The sequence below is a fragment of the Lates calcarifer genome, linkage group LG24 (genome assembly GCF_001640805.2).
Source record: "Lates calcarifer isolate ASB-BC8 linkage group LG24, TLL_Latcal_v3, whole genome shotgun sequence".
In the NCBI taxonomy this organism is placed as follows: Eukaryota; Metazoa; Chordata; class Actinopteri; family Centropomidae; genus Lates; species Lates calcarifer.
Window position 1 is genome coordinate 11384410 of NC_066856.1, and position 23821 is coordinate 11408230.

General features: G+C 41.9%; 3 protein-coding genes across 5 annotated transcripts; 1 reads left to right on the plus strand and 2 right to left on the minus strand.

Annotated features, from left to right (window-relative positions):
- The first annotated feature begins 212 nt into the window (after positions 1 to 212).
- mybl1 (v-myb avian myeloblastosis viral oncogene homolog-like 1) lies at positions 213 to 11865 on the plus strand. 3 transcript variants are annotated; one of them, XM_018673944.2, is made up of 16 exons: positions 213 to 627; positions 3189 to 3288; positions 3480 to 3551; positions 3826 to 3918; positions 4721 to 4941; positions 5039 to 5240; positions 5324 to 5398; positions 5685 to 5795; positions 6621 to 6860; positions 6952 to 7344; positions 7463 to 7602; positions 7709 to 7823; positions 7930 to 8046; positions 8153 to 8257; positions 8367 to 8558; positions 8732 to 11865. In XM_018673944.2, exons 1-16 carry the CDS (start codon positions 605 to 607, stop codon positions 8855 to 8857), a joined length of 2325 nt encoding a protein of 774 aa, XP_018529460.1. In that variant the 5' UTR covers positions 213 to 604; the 3' UTR covers positions 8858 to 11865. The 3 variants fall into 3 exon arrangements, with proteins under 3 accessions (XP_018529460.1, XP_018529462.1, XP_018529464.1); XM_018673946.2 differs by having other exon boundaries at positions 6970 to 7344; XM_018673948.2 differs by lacking the exon at positions 5685 to 5795.
- A 2353-nt stretch (positions 11866 to 14218) lies between these two features.
- On the minus strand, positions 14219 to 17863 carry si:dkey-97a13.12 (SH3 and PX domain-containing protein 2B). Its single transcript, XM_018673943.2, has 5 exons — positions 17666 to 17863; positions 17384 to 17415; positions 16704 to 16871; positions 15810 to 15901; positions 14219 to 15135 (listed from the first exon to the last, which is right to left on the minus strand). The coding sequence occupies exons 1-5, from the start codon at positions 17730 to 17732 to the stop codon at positions 14868 to 14870; spliced, it is 627 nt and encodes a 208-aa protein (XP_018529459.2). The 5' UTR covers positions 17733 to 17863; the 3' UTR covers positions 14219 to 14867.
- A 1962-nt stretch (positions 17864 to 19825) lies between these two features.
- rrs1 (ribosome biogenesis regulator 1 homolog) lies at positions 19826 to 21145 on the minus strand. The gene has a single exon (XM_018673942.2). The coding sequence runs from the start codon at positions 21089 to 21091 to the stop codon at positions 20048 to 20050; it is 1044 nt and encodes a 347-aa protein (XP_018529458.1). The 5' UTR covers positions 21092 to 21145; the 3' UTR covers positions 19826 to 20047.
- Positions 21146 to 23821: the final 2676 nt, after the last annotated feature.

Consider the following 23821-nt stretch of genomic DNA (forward strand, 5'->3'; position numbering starts at 1 on the left):
TTTAACGCCCGCCTCCTCAAATTTTAAACCAATAAAGCTAAACCTCCTCCAACTTCTAACCAATCATACGCGAACATCGCCTCATTTTCGACCTATCACTTTCGAGTACTGGCTCTTCTTTTCAGAGCCCCCGTTTCTGACCAATCAGAAGCGAGGCCGCCTGCGCAGAGGGCTGGGCGCGAGAATCGGCGGGATGGACAAAAATCATAACGCCAAATAGAAGTACAGAGAAGTAAGATAGAAACAGCTTGGACAGCGAGTAATGAGACTAGAGTGTTAGTCTATCCAGCGTAATATCGGCTTTTTATGTTGTGATATATTATAAGAAGAAGTACCAGAAGAGACACAGCGTCGCTTTTCTTTGGAATAATGCTCTCGACAGTGATCAAGACTTTTACCGAGACAGCGTAATGTTATGGACTGTACAATAAGTTAGCTCGCTGGCTAGCCGAATATGCTAGCTAGATACTGCAGCCGCGTATCAGAAGAAACCAGCAATGACTGACAGCGATTTCTATGGATACACATCTGTTAATGTGGGTTTTTAGAGAGCTGCCAAACACAGGTTCGTCTTTGAAAAGGTTCAATCATCCTACTGACTGTCATGGACAACGTGAAATCACGCAGGTGGGTGCCAACAATAATAGCACGGTGCAGTTTCATTATCGCTAGCCATCTGTTTGTCACAGTGGCCAGTGCTTCTGTGCACCTCTAGTGAAAAATAAGACTGGTTTTGCATCACTGTGCTGAGTGGGTATTCAAACTGCATGAAGTTTTATCTCTGACAGCATAATGTACACTGCATGTGCACCTGCACCGTTATACTGCAAGGAGGTCCACTTACGAGATTATAGAAGGTGTTTATAGTTGAAAATTATATCTTGTAAATCCCGAAACGTGTTAAACATGGGTTACACGGTTGTGTTCTAACTGTTGTTGGAAACACACAGTACAGACTGAATAATATCTTTTCTATGCATGGGAGGCGCGCAGTCCATTGTCAAACAGCAGTTATGCAACAGCAGCATCCTTGGAAAACACATTACGTGAAGGTGATAGGTCAGTCAGATAAGTTAACAATAAATAAAACTTAATTACAAGTCAGATTCTGTCCTGTCAAAAACAAAAACACTACACAGATACAAAAACTACATCAAATATAATGCGTGCTGTTCTACATGTCATCTTTTAACATCTGGTCCTCTTGGAAAAGTACCTAGGAGTTCCTAAAGCCCTTCTTTGTTTTTCAGAAACCTCAAGGTCAAAAAGTACCTGAGAAAACAGGCTATACTTGGATGAGTTTTATTGGCCTATTGAATTGTAATGATTGAGGAGGGAAGAAAGTTGATTGTTTGCATTCAGCAACAGTCAGATGCATAATACTAAGGATATTTGCAATCAGGTGTTGTCAAGTGTATTCATATTAAAAACATACAGTTTGTAATGAAACAGTAAGTTAATTAAATGATTAGTTGGTCAACATAATATTAATTGCCATCTATTTTGATAATTGATTAATCTGTTTAGCCATTTATCAAGCAAAAATGCTCCACCTCATTAAATGTGAGAATTTGCTACTTTCCCCCTCATTTTTATCATCAGAGATTACATAGGTTCTGGACTGTGGGTCAGGCTAAACAAGCAATTTGTAAAAGTAACCTTGGCCTTTGGGGGATGATGATGGCCACTGTTCTGTTCTGATATTTTACAGATTAAAGTAAATAACACTGATGATAATGATCTTTCAGCTTGAATTAACTATTTATGTCTTATCCCCACCACATATCTTTCCTTGCATTCACATCTTCAGATATATGGGTGGCAGTACAGGGTTTGACCTGTATATCCTGTGTCTTACAATATTCTGTTAAGTGTAACTGACTGATGATGAAGTATTACCAATGCAGGAAAAACAGAGAATGGTTTGTACATTGGGATACTACAACTGAGCATTTTACAACTTTGGAAAACATTTTAATTTCATTATCTTATGTTAAATTTAAGTTGCTAAATAACGTTAAACGAAATGTGAAGGGGTGTTATATAAGTCTGCCTGCTTTTTTGAAACTTTTTGAACAACTGGACCGTTAGGGCTTTGCCATTCCCCTAACCACACCCCATGCACCACCTCCTCCATCTCAGTGACACACACACTCACACACCTCTGGAGGTGAAAGAGCCTGTTGATGTGGGATCGCTCCTTTCCTTCAACCCCCTTCATGCCCCCTCCTTCCTGTTCAGCCTACGGTCCAGGCTCATTTCCCCACTTCTCTTCAGTGAGAGAATCAGGGCACGCCAAAATTCAATTGCCGTGTTCAAGTTTCCACACTGAAGGACAGCTTTCATCCACAGTTTGATATAAGGCCTGAGGAAAGCAATGATTTCCCCTTGTGTATGTGTGTTTGAGTGTGTGTATGTGTGATTGCAAAGGTTTCCTGTATGGTAACAGCTCTTGGGAACAGCAAACTTAATTTCTCCTCCATTTATTAAAGTCTACTCCACTACTACAAAGAGTGTTGCTCAGCAACACATTTTATGGGAACATCTATTGCTACCTGCCAACTTCTTTTGTCAGTAGAGAGGAATTTTATGTTCTTGGATGTGGTCATACATGAATACATGTTGAGTCTTTCTTTCATTTTACTGTTCCAGTGACTGTTCTGTTTTACTCATAAAGTGTCATCATTCTACCATTAACATGCTGATTGAGGCACTTGTAGGCCAGAGTGACTGAAAGCCTTTCTATGTTAACTTTTCCTCTTTTTCCTTGTATTGCTTATTTTGGCTGTGACTTTGAGAGTGTAGTACCCAGCCACAAGGAGCAAGTTTTCTTGGAAAGTTAGATGCATACAGTGTGCTCTGACGTTCTACTCATACAAGCATGTCAGATGAAATTGCCAGGCACTAATACAGGTCACAGTGATCTACTTAAAGCTGAGCCTGTCCTTTTCCCCAGCACTCTCCTTTACCTTGAGAGCTTGTTCAGTAACAGAATACCCTTTACATTAGGGAGCAATACTGTACCCAATAATCTGGGTACAGTATGTGTTCAAAATACAGACTAAAGTATAACAATACAATTGCATTTGCTGTATTAGCAATTTCAATACCATACATACAATACAATACCATATTCAAAAATCTGATCTTCATTTATTTTCTCCTCATCTCCCCCTGTGTATTTTTAGCAACGATGAGGATGAAGAGCTGCACTCCACAGATCCAGAGAGTAAAGAGAAGAGCAAAGATAAAAAGACACTGTGCAAAGTAAAGTGGTCCCGAGATGAGGTGAGTCTATCAGAGGTACAAGTGAGGTCTGCACTCATAGGAGTTTTCTAGGTTATCTGAGTATTAGAGTGTTAGATATTATTATTCAATAATGCAGTGAAAGAGTATTCATTTAAATGAAGACAGTTCCTCAGGATGCATGTTGTAGTGTTTTCACTGTCACTCTCTCTCCCACCCCTTCCCGTTTTAAGGATGAAAAGCTGAAAAAGCTGGTCGAGCAGCATGGAACCGAGTCCTGGAAATTAATAGCCAACCTCTTTCCAGTAAGTACACAGTAATTGCAATAATTAAGAGTAATATGTCATTGCTTCATGCCATACTATTCTAGCCCTTTCCACTAACAGTTAATAAGCATCCAAACTATTAATTAATCCACACATCAGTCCTTAATAGGATGTTATTAGCAGTGATGGTACAGAAAGTCATGGGTGCAGTGATTGGAAAGGCAGATGTATTTACCGCTGTCAGGAGTAGGTACAACTGTGAAATAGTGGTGTGGTGTAATGAGGTGTTGTTCTTTGTGTGTCTCTATCACAGGGGAGGACAGATGGCCAGTGTCAGCACCGCTGGCAGAAGGTGCTCAACCCAGAGCTGGTGAAAGGACCCTGGACAAAAGAGGAGGATCAGAAGGTAAGAGGAGCTGGGAGTTCCTGTTCTGGAAAAGAAAGAGGGATGACAAAGTAGGTAAATGATAGGTGGGACAGAAGGACGCTGTGGGGAGTGACAAGAGCTTAGACTAAGCAAAGAACACAATACAAGCACAAATGCCACAATATGTAATGTATCTTTTATCTTGAGAGCAACAAGGCTGTGCACATGCGCAAGCTTACTTCCCGCCAAAAACTTACTTTGCCCCAGCTTCTTCTTTTTTTTCCTCTCTCTTTTGCAAAGTAAATGCTCCACTACGTCATCCCTAATAAAACACAGACTTTCCAAGTTGCTAGTTTAGAGCCGAGCCCTTCCTTGTACAGAGTGGAGCGCTAATGTCTTCCGCAGCTCTGAGATGAGCAATGCATTCCTTAAATGGATCACTATTCTGCAAGAATGTCAAGAATGGCGTCTCATTCCCCTGAAATCTTGGCACCATAACAGAAACACAGAGCTATCAATAATAGTGGGGGCTGCCAACAATGACATCAGAACATTTTTCAGCTGTAACAGAAACAGCCAAACAAGCTCTGTAGTCAAAGCTCTATTAACACTGGAGCTGCTTTTGGCTATAAATAAGAAAAGCAGAAAGATGTGATTTCTCTCTTTATACCAGCTTGTAATTTGAATAAATCCAATTACGGTCCTATTCCATCCTTTCTTAAAATAAACTGACAGCCAGGTACTCTACCAGAGTATGCAGTGTATGGATTATAATTTTCTGATTTAGAAGTCAAGCTAAATATGCTAAGTCTGCTAAATATCCCTCTTTTCGTTTGTATAGGTTATTGACCTAGTACACAAGTATGGCCCCAAGCGTTGGTCAGTGATCGCAAAGCACCTCCAAGGGAGGATTGGAAAGCAGTGCCGTGAACGGTGGCACAATCACCTCAACCCAGAGGTGAAAAAGTCTTCATGGACTCAGGAAGAGGATCGAATCATCTACGAAGCCCACAAACGTCTGGGCAACCGCTGGGCAGAGATCTCCAAGCTTCTTCCTGGACGGTAATATAACCTCATACATCAGCTGCAGATCTCTGCATCCAGTTTGAGTGATGAAAGAGGCGATTTGGTACAAAATTCTAATCCTCTCCCCCAACAGAACGGACAATTCCATCAAGAACCACTGGAACTCCACCATGAGGAGGAAGGTGGAGCATGAGGGCTACCTGCAAGAAGACTGCAAGACTATGACTTCCTCTCATTCTGGAGTGAAGAGACGCCACCACAGGATGTGTCCCCCAGCTCCAGCAGAGCCCCAGAACTGTGACCGCAGTCCCCTGTCGATACCGGGACCCAACCAGGTCAATTTTCAGTTTGCTCTTCACACTATGTGGTGTTTTAATCTCTTTTATTCTTATCCTGAGTGTGATTGTCTGTGTTTTAGATGGGGGGATATCCGTATGATCCTCACAGTGGACACATGATGGACAGCCTTCCTGAAAATTCAGGTTTCTTACCGGTGAGTCTTTGCGTGTTTCTCTGCATGCCAGTGGGGAAAACTTGTCACATTCTTGATTTTCTGGACTTTCTGTAGATATCTTTGTGATTGCTAACTCTGGACTCCAAGTAAAATACTTGAATGTCCTGTTATTTTCACCTAACATTCAATAATAGACAAAGGGGGTAAATCTCAAATGACCCCGTAAATATTTTATGTGTAAATCTGTTTATTTATCTGGTTTTCTTAACTCTTTCCTTTCCTCCTGTCCTCTTGACCTCTCCTCCCTGACATTTGTTTATTCCAGCCATCCTGCCTGGATGATCCTGACAGAGAGCAAAGAATTAAGGAGCTTGAGCTGCTGCTTATGTCAGCAGAGAGTGAAGTCCAACGACAAGTGCAGTGCAGAGGTCCATGTGTAAGAACACACTCTGAATGTGTGTTAGCATACTTAGCTAGAATAGCCCGCCTGTTTCTGTAGCTTACATACACTGTAAAAAGTGTCATTTTAGTATTAAATGTTATTTAACTGAGTCTAAAAATCAAAATAAAGTGAGATGAAGACAGAATCTTATACATTTTCTTGAACCAGATTGAATTTTTTATCCTTTTTATCCAGTTTGATTAAAAAAAGAAAAACTACATTGACACAGATCTTAAGACTCAAGACTAATTGACTCAGTGATGGACTTTTTGCAGTGTATGCATGTGAAAACAAGAATGGCGCACATGTATGCGTGCCTGTAGCCTGATTTGCTGTAGTGTTGCTATAGTAACTGCCTTCCCCATCTTGCAACTCATCCAGACTGGCCTGAAGCTGTGCTTGGTTCCCACCCACACCCCCCATTACCATTGTTCCCAACATGTACCTGCTCCCTCATCCCCTCCAGTCCCCATGCCCACGCTCAGCCAGCAGTTTGGTTTTGGCCCAAGCACTCTGTCTCTCCTGTTACTCTTCCTGTTCCCCCCGTTACATTGTTTTCATATCTCATTCACTGTTTTCATTTAATATCCCATTCTTCAGTCAGTGATTTCATATTGTAAGATTTGGTGGTCAAGATTGGCTTAATATGTTGTAGTATCACCAGTGTTTTCCACATTCTTCCTAGTCACAGATCATTTCAAAACTGGAGCAAATTTACAATAATTTTACACAACATCTGCCAGTCATTCATCAAATCAGCCACCAAACTACAACTGGAGGCAAAGATCTAACACCAGTGTTCTCTCTCCCATCCCTCAGAGCTTGGAGCCGTACTCAGCCTGGTCAGACAGTGTGTCAGATGACACATTGACCACAAGTAGCAGCAGCCTGGAGGAGCAGGCAGAGAGGAGGCCGTGGAGGGGCCCTGAGATTCCCCAGGGTCCTCCAACACAGCTTCCTGTCTCTCCCAGCAAGTTCCTGGCTGTGGAGGCCAGCACTGTGCTCTCCACCCTGCAAACCATACCAGAGTTTGCAGAAACAATGGAGCTCATTGACTCTGTAAGTAAAAGAGGGAGCACAATAGAGAATTAATGTATCTCAGTTTGAAATTGTTGAAAATATTCCTGAATGTATTAAAGATCTACTGTAGATGTGTTTGGCTCTGCAGGACCCTGTTGCATGGAGCGACGTGGCCAGTTTCGACCTGTCAGAGACAACCACACCGCCCAGGCACAATCAGGCAGGCTACACCACCCTCCTACAAGAGAGGACGATTGATAACTCAATGGGCTACACAGTCAACACTTCGACTGCCATTTCAGGACGAGACAAGAACTGTGCTCCATTTGGTCTGGGCAGTGTCACCTCCCTGACTCCCATCAACTCATCCAAACCCTCCCAAGCATCCACTGGGAGGAGGAGGAGAAAAGAGAGGGGGGAACCGTCTCCTTTGTGCGACAGGACCTGCTCCTCCTTCTTGGAAAATATCTCAAATTCTCCTAAGAAAACGCCCACAAAGTCACTGCCATTTACCCCATCACGAGTAAATAAAATCTGTTTCTCTTTCTTCACACACCATAATCATAATAATCCCTGACTGCTTTGTCTTAATGGTTGTACTGGTCATGTGACTGACATGCTTTGTATGGTTGTTTCCCCAGTTCTGCAACATATCAGGGGCAGAGCATCTGAATCTGGATAACCCTGCCCTCACCTCAACTCCTGTGTGTGGCCAAAGGTGTCTCCTGTACACGCCACTGCACAAAGAGACCACACCTAAGCACCAGAAAGAGAATGATGGGTAAATAAAATCTTGCTATGCTTTGTGGGAATTTCCCACAATGATCTTTAATCACATTGTTAGGAGGCAAGTACTCTGTGTGTAATATTCTCTGTCAACTTTCCAGTTCACGGACCCCCAAATTCCGTAAAACTGTAATGATTCCAACCCCAAGGACGCCGACTCCTTTCAAAAATGCTTTGGCTGCCCAGGAGAAAATGCACGGGCCCCTGAAGATGGAGGTAAGACATCAAATGTGTGCCTGCGTTTATGATAACGGTCTTATTTATACAGTATATGGCTGTCTGCTGTTGTAGTTACATTCATGCGTCTCTTTGTGTTTTTCAGCCACAGCCTTTGGCATTTCTAGAAGAGGACATTCGAGAAGTTTTGAAGCAGGAGACTGGAGCAGACATCTTCAACAGAGCAGACGTCCAGCCTGACTACAGAACATGGAAACATAATGTATGTGTAGTATGCATACTTTCTGTCATTTACTAAGATAAAATTGTAGCCAACTCTCGACTGGAAAAGGGGATTTACTATTTGTGTCTTGGCTCTTTGATTTCAGATGGATGGCCCTGCTAGAAAAGTGCGAAAGTCTCTTGTGCTAGATCCTTGGGGGAAAGACTGCGTCAATGTCCAACTCTTCCAAGAGCAGCTCAACAACGCACAAGTAAGTCACTTCAGGGACACTCAAAATGACTGGTTCAGTGGCTAGCAGTAGTGAGATGTGGTTTGGAATTGTCTCTAAGTGTATTTGTATTTGAATTACAATGATGCAGGTGCCAGAAGAAAGTCTACTGACAAGCTCCTCACTGATCGCCCCGATGCCTGAGCAAGAGGAGTGCAGCGGCCCTTTGACTTCCAGAGGAGAGGAGCCCTCACTAGTCCCTTTACATCCCCAACGCTTTACCAGCCCGCGGGTGAGGAAGCTCCCCACCTCCAACAAAGCGCCAAAACATGCTGCTGTACAAGTATGTATTTTAAAAAAAAAAAAGTCTTTAAACTGAACTGTGGGTGTGGAATTCAGTTACCTGCAAGCTGTCTATAAATGCAGGTCATTTATGGCAGTGATGGCAGAGATTTTGTAATTGTAGTTATTGAACTGATAAGTTGCTCTAGTAACTGTTGGTTGTTTTCTCTGCAGGTGAGTGAGTGGGAAGCAGTGGTTTATGGGAAGACAGAGGACCAGCTGATTATGACAGAACAGGCCCGTCAGTACCTTAACCCCTACACGTCGTCTGGCTCTACCTCAAGGGCCCTTGTGCTTTAAAGCCGTCCCCTCGCTGCGCAGGCAACACTACTACACCCATCCAACGATGAAAACCTCCACTGAATCTTGTAAGAGACAATCCAGTGAAGACATACGATTTTATTTTTCTTTTGACGCAGAAATGCACTGCCAAGGACGTCCACATAAAAAGGCATGGCTGCTGGTATTGTTTTCAACACGTTTCTAGGTGACTGCCCAAGTAGTTTGTTGTTTGTAGGTTTGGCCTTTACGTCTCTTTTGAACACACAACATGACACCACAAGCAGTTTTGTACAGATATGAAAAAGGCTAGTTTTTTTTTCTGCACTAGTCAGTAATGTTGAAACAACCTGCACATACAGTAGGCTGTAGAAATAGTGTTTATTACTAGCAGTGGCTGCTTCTGAGTTTTATATTGTTAATATATTGTTTAAATAACAAGAAAGACATTTTATGATGTAACGCTACTCATTGTGTATCTCCTTCAACTTGTTTTGCTAAACTGCCCCATTGCTGTTATCAGATAAAAACCACGTACATGCATCATTTGCCGCTTTTTATTGACACCCATGGATTTCTAAAATCACTCCATGGATTTTCACACATCCAGACACATAGACACATACAGTACAGGATATGATGTTAAGCATCAATTTTAAACTGAGGATGCAAAAGTAAGGGTACGTGGTTTTTTGGGACAGCAGTGTTACATTGCTGAATGCCTATCCATGGTGATGTGAAGTTTTTAAGGATGGAAATAGGAAGCTGTCAGTATTGCACTACTGAGTTGATTTTGCTGCTGAGAAAGGAGCAATGTTTTTAAGGGCAAACTGGATAGTACGATGGCATATTAGGGCCACTGTAGCAGCCATTGAGTCGGGGGAGGGAGCTAATATTCTTAGAAAAAGATTGAGATTAAAGTTGTAACATTTGCATGAAAAAAACACACATTTATGAGAAAAAAGGTCAAACATTCTATGAGATTATTACTAAATTTGCAAGGTAATCCATTTGAGTTTTTCTCAAATTTAAGAGAATATCTGAGATTTTCTTGTAAATTTGCAACTTTACTGTGAGAAATTCTGAATTTTTTTTTCTCTGAATATTACAGTTGCCCTAATACGTTATCATAAGATAGCACTTGTGATGGTATCTTTTTTCTTAACAACACAACATTTCCTTTCCAAGGCCATAGTGTCCGTTGAGACATCGATTGAATGTATTTCATTGCAATGTACATGTGTAAGAACCTCAAGAATGGAAGGGTACCTTTATGTTTATTTCTGTTTGTTTTATTTATTATCTGACAGCTCTAAAGCTTAGATATTAATATAAATCGGATACCATGAGTTTTCTTTTTTTTTTCCTCCTTCTTCTTCTTCTTCTTCTTTTTTTTTTTTTGAGAACTTTAATTTTGCTGACAAAACAGCCTAAAACCCTCACTTGCTCTAAAAGCAGTTCTCTGTAATACAAAATGAATGGTCATCGTTGCTTCAGTCAGATGTCAGTCAGCACTGACCTGTTTTCATATCATCAGTGTTCTACAACAAGCATTTGGTCGAGAAGGATGTACTTCTTGTGTGAAGGCTGTAGGTTTTATTTATTTAATGTCTACTAATTTATTTATTTCTTAAAAAGAAAACATTTAAGAGAAATTATTGAAGAATTTTATTGTCTTTTTCAAAATCAGGATTGGGCTACCATTCAGTTTCATAACTCCAAGTTAGAAGAACATGCACTGCCACTAATTTAATGTTAATTCCTCAACAGGCAAGATCTAGCAAATAATCATTATGTAGTTGAATCTGTGATCTTGTAACACATAGATAGGACATTTTTCTTTGATACAAATGTGCTCTTCGCTGTTAGGTAGCAGGACTCCCATCTCCGACCTCTAATCATAGACAAATTGCACTTTTTACTCATCATTTAATTTTAAATGTTTGTTCATTCTGATGATGTAGCTCTTGTCCGTGTTTTTATTTTTATTTTTGTGTGTGTGTGTGTGTGTGTGTGTGTGTGTGTGTGTGTGTGTTAGGTGTAATGAATGCTGACATTAAGATCATGCTGCTTGATTTTAACATGTTCTCTTCTCCTGTTCTGCTGCAGAAAAGTGTGTTTAAATGCACTACATAAAAGCCTTGTGTAAAACATTTTTAGACAGATGGCTCAGGGCAAAAACAAAAACACAGCTAACACAGACCATCCTATTACAACAACATCTAAATTTGTTCACTGCAAGTGTGTCAACATCCTTGTATCCTGCTGAAATGCCCTAGAGCAAGACCCCATATCCCTGCCTGCTCACTCATTAGAAAATGTAATGTAAATACACACAAACTTGTGTGTGTGAAGACATGTACCACTGCACTGCTTCCATGATTCACTTCATTTTTAACCATCCTGAAACAAACTTTTTATAATCTGGTTAAGTAACAGCTGTAAATGGTCTTCTTTGTATTATCTGCATTAATGGATCCAGTATTAGTTATAATCTGGATTATCCTGCATTACGCATTCGAGTGAGAATAAGAAGGGACTCTTGTCAGGGAGATCAAGTGGAAAGATCAGACGTATACAGTACACAACTCTAAAACAGAAAGTAGACTAATATCCACATAAGACATTTGTATTTTAATCTGGTGGCTGAGATGTGTCTAATCTGTATATATTTGTGTTATATGTTCTGTTTGTTGGTTTGACTTGTGTTTTGTACATTTCATTTGTTATGTCCAAGTTAATATGTTTGTATGTTAACAACACTTGGCCATGTAACATCATAGGTTTTTGAGGGAATTAAGTACATAGACAGGATAGTAGTGTCTGTCATATACTACTGTAGTTATGCATGAGCAATACACAAGATGCTGGATTTTGCTTTCATTTACAAGGTGAATCACAGATGTAACACTCGCGCTATATTTTGTAGCATTTTCAGTTGAAATCATAACCAAGGTACCATAGAAATCCTGCCGACTGTCTTTGTAACCATGTACTTAATTTGGAAAATAAATGCATCTGTCGCATGACTTATGGCGTTTTTTCCATGTCTTCCCTCTCTGCCATGTGCTCCAGTACAAATTAATGTATGTTACATGGTGTTTTCCATGTAATGAAGACTTCAGATGACTCTTCAGTTTTTCTGACATGCTCACAGCAGGCATAACAACCTTTTGAGTTCTTGCCAAAACTGATTCCTTCCATTTTCTTTGGGAAGATGAAAATTGAAATCTGCAACCTTTAATTGGATTTTGTCACTTTTCCCCAGGTGGATTTGACAGCAGAGCAGGTGAACTGTGGAAGGCTTAGGGTTCGACGACTGATAGAGTGGTTTAATCTGACTTCCCCCTGACATGCCTGTATGTATATGTTGGGATGCTGTCAACTTGGCCTGGGGGTCTAGGGACACGAGCCCCCTCCATCAGAACAAGAGGCCTCTCCACAGGGTCAGCTGCTGGCCCTAAAGGGGCCCACTCACCCATGACTTAATGCCCCCGGGCTCCCTTTGTCCTCGGGGCTGTTGGTTTTTACAGGCCCATTCACTCAATTGCCCCCCAAATGGAGGGAGGCAAAGAACGTGACGACTTGCCTTATGCTGAAGGAGCAGCAGCGCACACGCATACAAACAATGTGCACATAAACACACAGGCGCTGCATGCGTGCCATGTCCACTTAATCAATCTGTCCTCCCTTCTCTCTCATTTTGTACAAGAGGGTCTTTTGTTCTTGTGTGACCCACACTTAGAGTTTAAAGATGTCAGGGACCTTTTGCCTCTTAATTGGTTATTGGCAGCAGCCTTTCCACCTTATGCTTCATGCATGTATTTAAGGAAGGCAATGCTCACATTATAGTGACTTACAGACATATAGACAGATACCTGTTGTGCACAGACTTGTTAGATTTACAAAGCTGTTTCTGTGAAAATTAGTAAAGGTGTATCATATTTAACATATAGTGTACACTATAATATAGTGTAAAACCTGACATGCCATAGTGTTCACCACTCCAATTTTATTATCCAGTACAGGTCCTGTACCTCTATATCTCATAACTGAGTTAACCATTACTGGACTTTGTAAGGTGCGTGCACAAGTGTGTGTTCATATTTGGGTTTACCTTGCTACACTGAAGACATGAAACAGCCTGCAGGCGTCCAACCACATCTCCCCTGCCCTCTTCCTCTGAGCACACACCCATAAACAAGTGCACAAGCTCTCCTACACACACATACACACAGTTTGCCTTTGTGTATGCGAGACAGCAGATGGCAGCCCATTATAGGGCTGACAGAGCAGTCATCTGGCAGGCACCCTGTTACCCCTCCTCCCCCCAGTTCCCCCCTCGAAGACACCCAGCACAAAACAGCAGGGATAGGACACTTTTAGGCGGGAGAGTCCATAGCCCTGGGATTGAGTGTGTGTGTGTGTGTGTGTGTGTGTGTTAAAATTGGACCCTGGCCTTTCTGCCCTATATAGGTCACTGTTTCCACTTGTGTGTGTCAGCACCTTGTGAGGTAAGTCAGGCTCCCATTTGACTGAGGACTTGCTATGTTTTGTAGCAACAGTATGTGGCCTTATCTGAATTTGAATAAATCACTTTCAAGCATAGAGTGCTAATCCCTGCTGAAAGAAGAAGCCAGGTGAAATATATTTCCTATTTATGCACATATTGCACAGTATATCTCATTAAGAGAACCTTTTTTAAAATATGTAATCTGGTTTAAAGATCACATTTAAAATCTAAGTATGCAAGATGTTGTCAGCAATTCCTATTTAGTCACAAGCTTAAGATAAGCTGTAACAGTAACAGCAGTGGAAAGTCCTCTCATGAATCAGAGTTTGCTCAGGGAACCAGTGGAGCTGTCTTTTTTTGTAACATTTACACCCTTCCCCGTGCAAGACATGCCTCCCAAACACTGGCCCCAGAGTGACTGCCTCCTACAGCCTTTATTACAAAGGATTATACAACAGTGAATATCAAACGGTGGGGGTGGAGGAGGAGTGTGTTTCCCTCACGGAGGTCAAGGCCAAGGTTAGGATTAGGTTTGGTTGTTTGCGTCCTCTACAAGGAGGTAATCTACAGCCCACCCCACTATAGAGATCCAGCTATGGGGACATGCTGGGAGGCACCACAGAAGAAGACTACGTGTGACTTCTGAGAGCTGCTTTGGTGTTGTCAGGGCAACCGGCACAATTCCTGGTCCTTTTGGCGAAGGCTTTCAGCAGGCCTCAATCACACTTCCTTTCGCTTGAGAGAGTTTTCTCTCCAGCACTGTTAAATAGGAGGGAGGCCCACTGTGTTCAAAGGAAAATGAACAGGAGTTGAAGTATGAGGTAATATGTTGAGGCATGTTTCCACTGAAATAAAAACATGTTAGGCGGTAAAGGTTTGCTGGTTTTATAGCTATAATAATAATAACTTGAATACTGTGAAGCCACATATCTACATACAGTACATATCTACAGATTCACATGAGTAGATGAAGTAAAGAAACAAAGGATGAAAAAGACGACTGAAATAACATTTCTTGTGGATAACAACATCAGAGTGGTAGAAAAAAGATAAATCTGATCAATGGTGCATCAATTACTACATCAGTGATTGCCAATAACTGTTCCCTTGGTAACACTTAGAACTGCAGTGAGTGTGATTATATATTTTCCAAAGAATGGAAGGCTGAAAAACAGGGCAGAAAACAGCAGCTGCTCAGCTCAAATTTTCAGCCATGTTGCACCTCTGGACACGCCCACCAATCAGTGATGTCACAGCAGGTGCTGCTCATCAGATGTAATTGGCAAAACACCCTCTGTGACATCACTAATTGCTGTGTGTGTCTGTACATTCACACTGGGGTGTATTTAACCTCTTGTTTCTTGAAATGCAGCCAAGTCGAGAATACCTGATATGGAACCAAGTACTTCAAGACCTGTCTTCAGTTTTTCAGAAGCTTCTCCGCCCACCCCACCACCCCCACAGCAGCCCCACCACAGTGAACTCAGCTCAGCCACCCAGGACAAAGAGTTGGGCCTCTTAGTCATCCTCGAAGGCCCCGTTTGTGGCTCCCTGGCATTCACTCTTTTTCCGGCACTTGGACAAAATCCTGTTGAACAGGCCCGGGGATCTGTGTGTCTGAGGTTGGGAGGCCACAGGCTGAGGCTGAGGGATCTGGGGCCTGCGCACCGGGAAGGGGCCCTCGCTCTCACCCTGGCCCCGGTCCAGGGCCATTCCCCCTCCCCCTCCTCCTCCTCCTCCTCCACCTCCTCTGCTCCCCCTCCTGAGTGCCTGCAGAATGTGTCCACTGGGGGACAAAGAGGAAATAACAAACACAAAGGCCCTGTTTATTCCTCATGACCCAAATTCCACCGCTAGTAGACAAGACAGGCACGGAGCTGTACAGAGGGTTCTGTGTAGAGTGTGTGTGTAAGCAAAGTTTGGTGGCAGGCTGTCAAACATAAATGCCCCCTACACTCACACAAACTGCAGGAGAGATACAGTACTCTATCAAACAGCTTGTGTTGTAGCTATAGTGGCAAAAAGACTCAACATTTCCCTTCAAAATTATTCAGTATTTGAAGATACATCATAAAAATTCTCATCAGAATCTGATTGTGCTGTCAAACATTTTCATTTCCTTCTAGATGAAAAACTACAAAGTCTTTCCTTTCCCTCCCGCTTCTCTTTGGCCTTAATGAGATGCAGTTCAGTGAGAGCGGATTGACTAGCGTGTGTGTGCGTATGTGTGGGGGGGTTTAGTAATCAGCGTGCTTTGTCAACTAATGAGGGACGAGAGGGGCCACCTGTTCAGGGGCGCTGGGCGGAGAGCAGTGGGATGGGACTCGGGGATGGGGGATGTGGGGAACAGCTGCTGGGTGCTGGGTGTGTGTGTGTGCATGATGTGTATGCATGCACTTTTTTGAGGGGGGATGTGTGTGTGTGTTTGTTATTATGGATGCTGTATGAGTTTACACTTACTTTACATATCTACTGCGAACACCTGAATCGTTGTCCCGTGCTGAGGGTCTCAGAGATAAACTCCTTCGCAGGCCTCTGGGAGGAAGATTCGGCTGAGAGAGAAAACAAAGTGCATTTGAGTTCAAATTGTTTTACTGAAGTCTTGAAATAACCCGTGCACTGCCTCTGATGTTGTCCTCTCTCTGTTCTTTTTTGTGCCTTAAATCACAGTAGACAGCTCAAACTCTTTTAGCTTTCATTTATTTCTTTATTTAGACACAGAAATCTAACTTTATTTGCACTATTTGATCCTTAGATTGAATATGCCTCCAGAAAAACACAATTTGCTTAATACATTAAAATAAGTCTGTTCATACAGTTACTCATTGATGGACATTGTTAGACATACTGAAACAACATCACTATGACATCATCAGGGTTATATTTGTCAAACTTTGGGAAGCCATAAAGCCTATTTGCAATGTATTTGCAATGTTGTCTTTCTCTAACCCCATCCCCCCACCCCCCACTCTCTGTCTAAACCCAACCAGTCGAGGCAGATGGCCGCCCACCCTGAGTCCAGTTCTGCTCAAGGTTTCTGCCTCTTAAAAGGAGGTTTTTCACTGCCACAGTTGCCTGGTGCTTGCTCATGGTGGGATCTGTTGGGTCTCTCTCTGTAAATTTTATAAGGTGGTCTAGACCTCCTCTATATGTACAGACAGCCTCAAGATAACTTCTGTTATGAATTGGTGCTATATAAATAAAATTGACTTGATTTGACTTGACTCCAGTATTATGGAAGAAGAGAACAGAATAGAATAGAAAGTACAATCTGCCCTCAGACGTGGAGCAGCAGCAGCAGCAGCTCAGTCCAGTCATGCTGCATTGCTGAGCACATTCAGGCAGTGGACCAACCTGGCTCAGCTCCATCACACAGGAGGCGGGGAAGTAGCCCTGCTGGCCATCCTGCAGCCGCCCAAACCACCTCTCCTCCTCATGTTTGGACAGCACCAGGATGACGTCACCCGGAGACAGCTCCAGCTCATCTGGCCAGTGGGGCCTGTAGCTGTGCACCACCACCATCTAATGGACAGAGGGAGAGTGACAGCCTGTCTTTTCTCTGAACTGTGTATTTTAAATTATGCACTTCCACATTTTTACACTGAATTTAGATTAGCTGTGGTTTGTTGCAGCGCATTTTGTTGTCATGATAAAAGCTGTTGTCGGTGTCCAAGTGCTCTTTGCAGTCTACAGGTCAGACTTAGTGAATGGAGAGGATTATGTGTCAAGACTCAGAGATTAACTGCTGTGCAGTGAAATAGAAACCCTAAATCTGGGTCTACTCCTCATTATCTGTTCCACCTAAATGTGGTGCATGTTTGTCAGAGGAATTAGATAAATGAAACACATAATGGAACAGCAGGAAATTGACTGACTTTACATAACATCAATGTCAAACTCATAACCATCAGCGTGGGGTATATGTAACAATTTTGTTTGACATGAGACTAAATGAACAGCATGCAGCCAAAGAGCCAGCTTTCTACTAATGAATATTTGATTGATTTTTATATCAAGAGGAATGGTTAACTTGCCTTTTCAGCTTCTGCCCTGAATCGATACCTCCCTGTTAACCATTGAAAGTGGAGATGAATCAGCAAAAAAGGTTAGTTCTATCACTACCAAAACATCTTCACATAAATGCATGTACATACGTATCAGTACAACCTTGCCCTTCAGAAAATTAGCACTGCTTAAGGAGAGAAAATTGATTTATCCCATTACTTATTAATCATCTGGCATTAATATGCCACCTTGCTCTAATGTAAATAATGTCATGCTAAGCCACACTTCACTGCAGATATGATCCCACTCACCTTGAGGAGCAAGGACAGTGGTGAAGACTTCAAAGTGTTCATTGCTGTGCATGTAGATGCGCTGCATCTTGAAGATCAGACGCTCGCACACTGACCGAGGCTCCTGCACTCTGTCTCCCTGCACAACCTTTAAATAAAAGCAGCTGACTAATCCACTGCAGCGCTGACTGGAGCTGGACACAAGCAACAACACGTCCTTCTCAGGGTACAACAAACACACAAGCATGCGCAGCACAAAACTAAGGGCAAATAAAATCTAAGTTTATGGCAGGAATGTGAATGATTATTGAATAGTTGGGGTGTTCTTAGTTTTCAGGGTTAAACTTCACCAAGACAAAGATTTATTTTCAACATTTTTTTTAGCTCAGAAATGGAATAAAAGGCGGGCTCCATTCCAAAAATCATGCTTGACCACCTCATCTTCATGCCAGCGCCTATTGTTCCACAACCATCTGGTCACATGCTAGATAAGTTTAGAGGCCACTGCCACTGCCCGCCCAACGTGGATGAGAATTCATAATTTTACCTCATCAACAGTGCTTGGATTGATTTAGGGTTATTGACTGTGTCCCATTTTCCAGTGGCATGGGTGAGCAGGGACAAAGATGAATGGGCTTGGGACGGGGTGGCGGACTGCTCAACAGATGGTGATTGAAACCCCCCTTCACCACCACCAACAACCACCCACCCACCACCCACCAGCTCCCCTCTCCTGCTCCGGTGCGATGGAGCTTGGCTGTGAGCTTGTGTCAGCGATTAAAAAGCATCCGTCAATAACATGAGAGCTCAGCCAGATGATTGCGTTTGAGTGCAGGAAGTTTCATGCAAAAATTAGGAAAACTGGCATCTGATAAACCTTAAAAGATTATGACGCATGCATAATGACTTTATTAACTTTATTTTCCGTACACAGAAAAAATGTGCACTTTAATTCCTCAATTAATTGTAATCAGTGTCAACAGGAAATAGGGCTGAAATCCTTTCAGATGGGACATGGATTAGCCAAACTGCACATGAAGAAATGTGTTTGTGTTTTCTCTCAAAGAGGAAGCACCTGTGAATGGATGAGACACGTAATTAACCTCATTATCTGTGGCCTCAGTAGTCCTGTTAAATACTGGATCAGACTGCACTCCCTCTGTCTCTAAGACAACTCTCTTTCAAAACAGACAGATTATGAAATTATAAATCTGTAAAGACTGTCAGTTATAGAATAATATGCTGACTGGAATGGTTTAAAAAATGCTTTTCAAAGTGTTATTTTATTTGAAACTGTGTTTTTATGGATTTAAGACATGTATAAAACATACTGAAGGTGCAGGTTCTCGCATTGAGAGCCTGTCTGTTACACCTCTCACTGCTCCTAAATCAATGTGATGCTGCCGGTCTAGACACCAAGGCCAAAGCAAAGCCTTTACATAACCAAAAAACCACAGATAAGCTGCTTAGAAAACCGATCTGATGTTTACTTCTAGGAAGAAGGAAATACCTGAGCAGCACTGAGCAGCTCCAAGTTCAGGCATTTATCTGTGAGGACAATTTAGAGAAGTTACTAAAGTTTTATGTCGGCCATTAGCAGAGAAGAAGGTGATATGATGGAAATATTTGATTCCTTTAGCTGCATCAACCATCACTTCTCATTAATAATATATTTAAACTGTTGTTGACATGTCTTTACTGGTCTGAGCTTGAGTCAGCTATTTGCTGCTGTGGTTTAAGTAACCTGATCAAAGGAAACATAAATGAGGATCGTTCACAGCAGATAGCAAAATATAGTATAGTTCATTATTTATTAATCTGCAGATTATTTTAATTAGCCAGTCGTAAAATTTGGGAATTGTTAGAAAATACTAAAACAACCACAAAAAAAGGTCCATTAGTTTCCAAGAACCCAAGGTTACACCTACACATAACTTGTTTTGTCCAACTAACAGCCCCAAACTCAAAGATGTTCAATGTGCAGTGCTACACAACAAATAAAAGTAACAGAGGATGTTTGAGCAAGTTTGCTCAAAATAGTTCAATTAGTTTTCTGTCAGTTGACTAATCGTATATTGGAAGAGACAGGGACACAGTGATGTGTAATTAGTTACACCTGTGCTTTACTTCACAGCTGCGACGACTTTAAATAGTCTGCACTCAATTAAACAGGAGAGGAAACACAATCACCTGATTTTAATTTGGGTCAGAGTGGTATACATTAATATTGCATATACTGAGACTAATTTACATAAAGTAGAAGAGTCACTAAAATCCCTGGACAGTCACAGCATCGCACCCATCAGTGACAGGTGAATCAAACAGTCATTTCAGTGTCCAGTCCCAACGCTTTGATGCCAAGTCACAACCAGATGTAGCAGGACACAAGAAAGGTAAGAGTCCTCAGCGCTTCCCAGGTTTAGATCTCTTCTTCCCTCCTCCTCCTCCTGCTGCTTTACCTCCTTTTCCTTTGCCCCCCTTTCCTTTGCCTTTTCCTGACATGTTTCCTTTGCGTCCCTTCTTCCCTGCTCCCTTCTTGTATTTGGCCGAGGCCTCCTCCCTGTCCTCCTCTCTCATCTGTTTATTGACAGCCTTGGTGATGTCCAGCTTGGGCTTCTTGCTGTCCATAACTTTCAGAAGCTCCAGCTGCTTCTGCTTCTCGTTGGAAAAGTCACCGATGAGAGGCTCGAACTTCCTCTTCTTGCCTGTGTTCTTTGGTGCTTTCTCTTTAGGCAGCCGGTCCTGGAACCTCCCCACGGATGCTGTGGAGGTTTTGGCCACGCTCACGGCCCTGACCAGCTCGTCTTTGGACTGCTGGGCTGTCGGGGTCAGCCCCACGCCTGGGACTTTGACTTTCTGAGCCCTGGCGATGTTCTTCAGTCTGTTGAGCTCATTTTTGGCCACTCTCTCCTTCTTGGCTTTAACGCGTTTGGCGAACTGGTCCTCGTTCGGGTCTGCGGTCTCCGGCACCTCGATCAGCCACTCCTTGGTGTCATCGTTGGCCCTCTTGTAGCCCCAGCGCCTCCTCCACTCCTTCGCATTCTCGTCCCACACCAGGTTGGTCTTCTTCTTCTTCTGTATGCCCTTCAGTTTTGCGAACTGCTCCCATTTCGTCGGAGGTTTGGGTTTTGGAGGCGGTTTCTCTCTGGGCAGCGGGGTCGTCGGCTCCGGTAGTTTGGCCACTATCGCCTCCTCGACCCTCTCCGTGGGCAGCTTCCAGATCTCGTTGATGAGGAGTTGTGTGTTGTCACGAGCCAGAGACCGCAGGAAGTCCTCTTTCTTCTGTTCCCTGAAGTCTCGGGACTCGATGCGGTTTTTGTCACACGCCAGCAGGTTACCGACGTCAAACTCCAGGTCCAGCTCTTTGTGGACGGCGATGCTTCGCAGTTTTTCTGCCTCTTCTTGCTCAGCTTTAGCTAACAGCGCTTCCACACTGTGCGCGGCCATGTTGGTCAGTGCTGTTAAACGTTCACTTCACTCCACACGTGTGAAAGAGAAAAACACAGGAAATTCCTTCCGGGTCACAGTTCGCGAGGGGAAATTCCACTTTGGGCCACAAGAGGGCGACATTGTTCCATTTCCTTGTGTGTACTTGGGATTTTTTTTTAAATTTCAACAATATACATACATTAAATCACTTATAGGGGAACTAAAAGAAGAAGCAGTAACATCTGTTTATCCTTGTATTTATTACATATGAATAAAACAATCAATAAAGAAAACGTATCCTCACAGACATGTTTCAAGATACATAAAAACACTATCCTTTGAATAATTATAATATTTTCCCACAGACAAGTTCAAACTACCTTGTCGAAAATATCTTAAAACTGCTTTCAGAATCGGAAATCAATTAAAATGCAAATAATCTCAACCTAAACATTTCACCACCACCCTCCATTCAGTGTATGTGCACTGGAAGTTTCTGTGCTAAACATGAAAATGAATTGAGATGAAATTAAAGTAATTTAAATAATAAATGACATTCTCAGTGTTTTGGGTGTGCAATCTCTTCTTGTAGCTATAATTATGAGTGAGACTGATTTTAAACAGAGGAACAAAATGAAAATAAAAATATATTTATTTTCAGTGCAAATTAAGGATATTTTGGGAGCTTTTCTACCTGAATTTATTTTGTTTAAAGAGTTAAGAAATATATTCAAGTCTTCGTTGGTGTTTTCCTCTTTGTGAGTTTCTTCACTGTGATTCTTATAATGGCTGCACATCATTTTAAAGTTCTGGAGTTGTGATAAACTTTATAATAGGATTACTATAAGTGTTATCATGAGAGATTAAATTCAGTGAAGTATTAATATCCTCCCCTCTCTAATATATTCTGTATGTGTTTCTTCCATAGATCCAGGACTATAACAACTCTATTTTTGTCCTTGTCTCCACTAATTTGAAGGAGGAGATGGAGGAGGGGGCGGGGGTCCTATTACCACTGACTGGCTGCCGGTTGCTCAAAGACAGTGGTGTTATTATTTTGGGCTCCAGTAATTACATTCATCACCACACTTGCCATGTGAATGCTAACACTCTGACAGACACAGAGATAAGGTCACAAGTAATGCTGTGTTTGGAGATGTGAGGAGAAAATGAGTAATTAGTGGCCTAAAGTCCCTGTCGGGTTTAGAGGAGGCTATAAGGTCCTCTCTGACGTCGATGTATATGGTCTAAAATCACCCAATTTAAACATAGTCCACTAGTTAGCTGTGGCCTCAGCTGCCTCTCTCATCCACCGTCTCCACAAGTGTTGAGGATTTTTTTTTTTTTTTTTTTTTTTTTTTTTTTTTTTTGCTGACTTTTGATCCAGGGTGAATTCATTCAAACAGGATTATTTTTCCATGGTGTTTCTTTTATGGGAGAATACACAGCACAGGCCAGATAAAGTTCTGTTTGAGCTGTGACCATGGAGTAAAGTCATTCCCACTCTCAGCATCAGTGTCTCCTCAGCTTTTAAATGGGCTTGAAAGGATAAGATTTCGAAAGAGTTCTCTTCATAACATATTACTGCTTTCATCTGAAAACCTTGACAGATTTAGATTTTTTTATTTGTTAGTTTCAGCCAAAGGAGCTCAATCCTCTTTATCAACCAGATTCTTTGTCTCTTTCTTCCCCCAAGCCCCTGGAAAAATGACATTTTGGACTTGCAGGAAGGTTTTAAACTGACAGTAGTCCTACCTGAGTCAACAGCGTTCTGAATGCAGAGTGTAACATAAGTAGTGATAGAACAGATTTCTCTTGAAATTTTGAAAAGAAAATTAAACCCAAACTAGATTTTTATTTGCTTGATTACAACCTGCTTAGGCTTGATCCTGTTCATCTTTCATCTCTACCCTTGTTGGTCCTTGAAAACAACATGTTGTATCTCTAGATACTTTCTGGTTGAATAAAGGTTAAATTAGTAAAAACACATAAATTCTTTCCACCTTTCCACGTTTATGTTTTTTATGAATGAATAGAACTTGTGAATGGTTCACTAAGCAGGGACAAACCCATAACTCTAACAGGATCAGTGGCTTGCATTATTTAAAGGGCTACAAAGTCCATTCATGCCGCATGTATTTATAGAATGTGTGCACATGTGCAGTTAAATATATTACATCTGTCCAGTTCATTTGAAGCTTTTCACACTGCTTTTCATGTGTTATGAAAGTATCCCTGTTCTGTGTTTCGTCACAGAGAGAAATGTTGGTCACGTGACAATCCGTGTGCTTCTCTTTATGTCATTTACATCTTTAAATACCTACAGACTGGTGGCCACAATGATCTATGAATCACACTGGGGGAAAAGAGGATGTTCATTCATGCAAAAACTAGCCTGAGGCTTGTAACTCCCATCTCCAAAAGTTGACTGTTAGCATCAAAGAAGAGGTGAGAGCGCTGCAGGGCCAGATACAGAAGGAGAACAAAATAATCTCATCAGCACCATCCTGGCATAAATCAGACGTGATTAGCTGCTGACAGTTTGTTTGTGTATTTATAGGTGTTGTATTATTACATAAAATTCTTTGACCTACTTGGCTGGAGGACAGAGAAGGTGTTGTTTTACACTTTTTTTTTGTTTGTTTTTTTTAGAGTTTTGTGGAATATCTTTCAATTTTCTGTCTTCAAAGAACAACATGCTGTATTTCTGTATGTTTTACACAGTATAATCTGCTTTTCTTCAGGCAA

What these genes read in the sequence shown, in the direction of transcription:
- mybl1 (XM_018673944.2), top strand. Translation starts at nt 605, where the DNA reads ATGGACAACGTGAAATCACGCAG. An exon ending in TGCCATTTACCCCATCACGA is followed by an intron (nt 7,345 to 7,462) that starts GTAAATAAAATC and finishes TTGTTTCCCCAG; the next exon opens with TTCTGCAACATATCAGGGGC. An exon ending in ACGGGCCCCTGAAGATGGAG is followed by an intron (nt 7,824 to 7,929) that starts GTAAGACATCAA and finishes TGTGTTTTTCAG; the next exon opens with CCACAGCCTTTGGCATTTCT.
- si:dkey-97a13.12 (XM_018673943.2), bottom strand. Translation starts at nt 17,732, where the DNA reads ATGCAGCGCATCTACATGCACAGCAATGAACACTTTGAAGTCTTCACC. An exon ending in CACTGTCCTTGCTCCTCAAG is followed by an intron (nt 17,416 to 17,665) that starts GTGAGTGGGATC and finishes AATGGTTAACAG; the next exon opens with GGAGGTATCGATTCAGGGCA. An exon ending in GTGTGATGGAGCTGAGCCAG is followed by an intron (nt 15,902 to 16,703) that starts GTTGGTCCACTG and finishes TTTCTCTCTCAG; the next exon opens with CCGAATCTTCCTCCCAGAGG.
- rrs1 (XM_018673942.2), bottom strand. Translation starts at nt 21,091, where the DNA reads ATGGCCGCGCACAGTGTGGAAGCGCTGTTAGCTAAAGCTGAGCAAGAA.